Source organism: Cryptomeria japonica, chromosome 11 (assembly GCF_030272615.1).
Source record: "Cryptomeria japonica chromosome 11, Sugi_1.0, whole genome shotgun sequence".
In the NCBI taxonomy this organism is placed as follows: Eukaryota; Viridiplantae; Streptophyta; class Pinopsida; order Cupressales; family Cupressaceae; genus Cryptomeria; species Cryptomeria japonica.
The window spans coordinates 663,113,354-663,115,141 of NC_081415.1; the positions used below are offsets into that span (position 1 = coordinate 663,113,354).

The 1,788-nt window shown below is 42.2% G+C and overlaps 1 protein-coding gene across 2 annotated transcripts; it reads left to right on the forward strand.

Annotated features, from left to right (window-relative positions):
- Positions 1 to 286: 286 nt before the first annotated feature.
- Positions 287 to 1,470, forward strand: LOC131065105 (NDR1/HIN1-like protein 12). 2 transcript variants are annotated; one of them, XM_057999508.2, is made up of 2 exons: positions 287 to 508; positions 582 to 1,470. In XM_057999508.2, exon 2 carries the CDS (start codon positions 607 to 609, stop codon positions 1,240 to 1,242), a length of 636 nt encoding a protein of 211 aa, XP_057855491.1. In that variant the 5' UTR covers positions 287 to 508; positions 582 to 606; the 3' UTR covers positions 1,243 to 1,470. The 2 variants fall into 2 exon arrangements, with proteins under 2 accessions (XP_057855491.1, XP_057855493.1); XM_057999510.2 differs by having other exon boundaries at positions 287 to 504.
- Positions 1,471 to 1,788: the final 318 nt, after the last annotated feature.

The window sequence follows — 1,788 nt, forward strand, 5'->3', positions numbered from 1 at the left end:
TACGTTTCACCTAACAAAAATGTCACGCGGATTTGATAATAAATTTGACTCCAAATTAACCTAATTTCGATCAAATCGCAAAATTATTTTGTCCAGGAACTCCAAATTAACGTAATTTCGATCAAATCGCAAAATTATTTTGTCCAGGATATCCAGTCAACAGCCGCCATCATTTTTATTAAGAAGTTCAGTACTACCTCTTTTCCTACCGCCGGCCAAAATAACCGTTACGATTTACCACTTACTTACCTACCACTCCCCCTATTTAATGATCCTTGACCTTTCAGAAAAATACTAAATCAAAATATCCGCTCTCTTACTCCATCACTAAATATCCCAACAGTTCAGAAAATAATGCTCTTTCCCCCCCATCTTTAACCCTCCTGGAGCTCACAAGATTCTCAATTGTACTGCACATATGTCGCTTCAAGCTTAAAGGTGCTCAGAATAAAGCTGTAAGCACAAATTTTTTGTGCGGACTGAGAAGAATTGGTTTGAGCTACTGTAGGTACTGCTCTGTTGTGTTCTGCTCTGTTCTGTTCTGTTTCTTCTTCTTCTTCTTGAATTTGTTTGTTTTGCAGTGAAATTTGAGGCGAAAAAGGAGACATGTCAGATAAAAAGGACTGCGGCAAGCACGGCGGCGTCCGCCGGGACAGCTTATTCATAAGACGCCGTGCCTGGGGCAGCTGCTGCGGATGCCTGATGTTCTTGATCATAATCGTCCTTTTCGCAATTCTAATCGTTTACCTGGTTCTCCGCCCGCATAAGCCCCGGTTCTATGTGCAGGATGCGACCGTCCGCCAATGGAACACTTCTGGCGACCTGCTGACTTCCAGCTTGCAGTTCACCGTCCTGTCGCGAAACCCTAACAACCGGATCGGCATCTATTATGACCAGATCGGCGCCTACGCTACCTACATCGGCCAGCAGGTGACCGTCTATTACCCGTTGTCGCCGTTTTATCAGGGCCACAAAGAAGTCAATGTTCTGTCTCCGGTCCTGTATGGAAACCTCGTTCCGCTGGCTCCGTTTATTGCCGATCATCTGAAGGTCGATCAACAGACCGGCGTCCTGACGTTAAATCTGCGGATGAGCGGAAGAATTCGTTGGAAGGTCGGTACCTGGACTTCCAGTCATTACCGTTTGAACGTGAATTGTTACACCATTTTAGGGTTAAGCGGATCCGGCTTCGTGGGCCAGGCCCCTTTGCAGCCCGGCACCAGGTGTGACGTTAGCGTTTGAGTCGGTATTTTGATTTCTCTTCTTCGTCTCTTCTCTAATTACGGTAATTTCCAGTCATCCAAATAAGGCCGCATGAATCAGTGCCATTCCGTAAATGAATAATGGCCTTGTCTCGCCTCTGGCAGAAGCCTAGGAAAGAACCGTGTCTTCTTTGCACTCTCTCTCTCTCTCTTATTTTGTATATATTTGTACAACTGGATATTATATATTATATATATGCTTTAAATATCTCAGTATGAGAAATGTGCTAGGGTAAGTTTAGTGTGATGTTTTCTAGTTCTGTACATTCATTAGTTTTATTTGTCGGCGCTTTCTTCAGAATAAAATCTTTAAAAACTGGAAAGCTTCTATAGATATAAAATGTGGTTTGAAGACGCAATTATAATTTCCATGAACAACATTTGACTGGTAGGGTCTATGATACAGAATATATTTTTAAAGCTGTAAAGCGGTCAGTAACAGAATATTATTCTTTAGTATAGATGATGAAAACAAAGTTCAATTTTAAATGAGTTTGTTTGGTAAAATCTTCCTTCTTGTTACAAG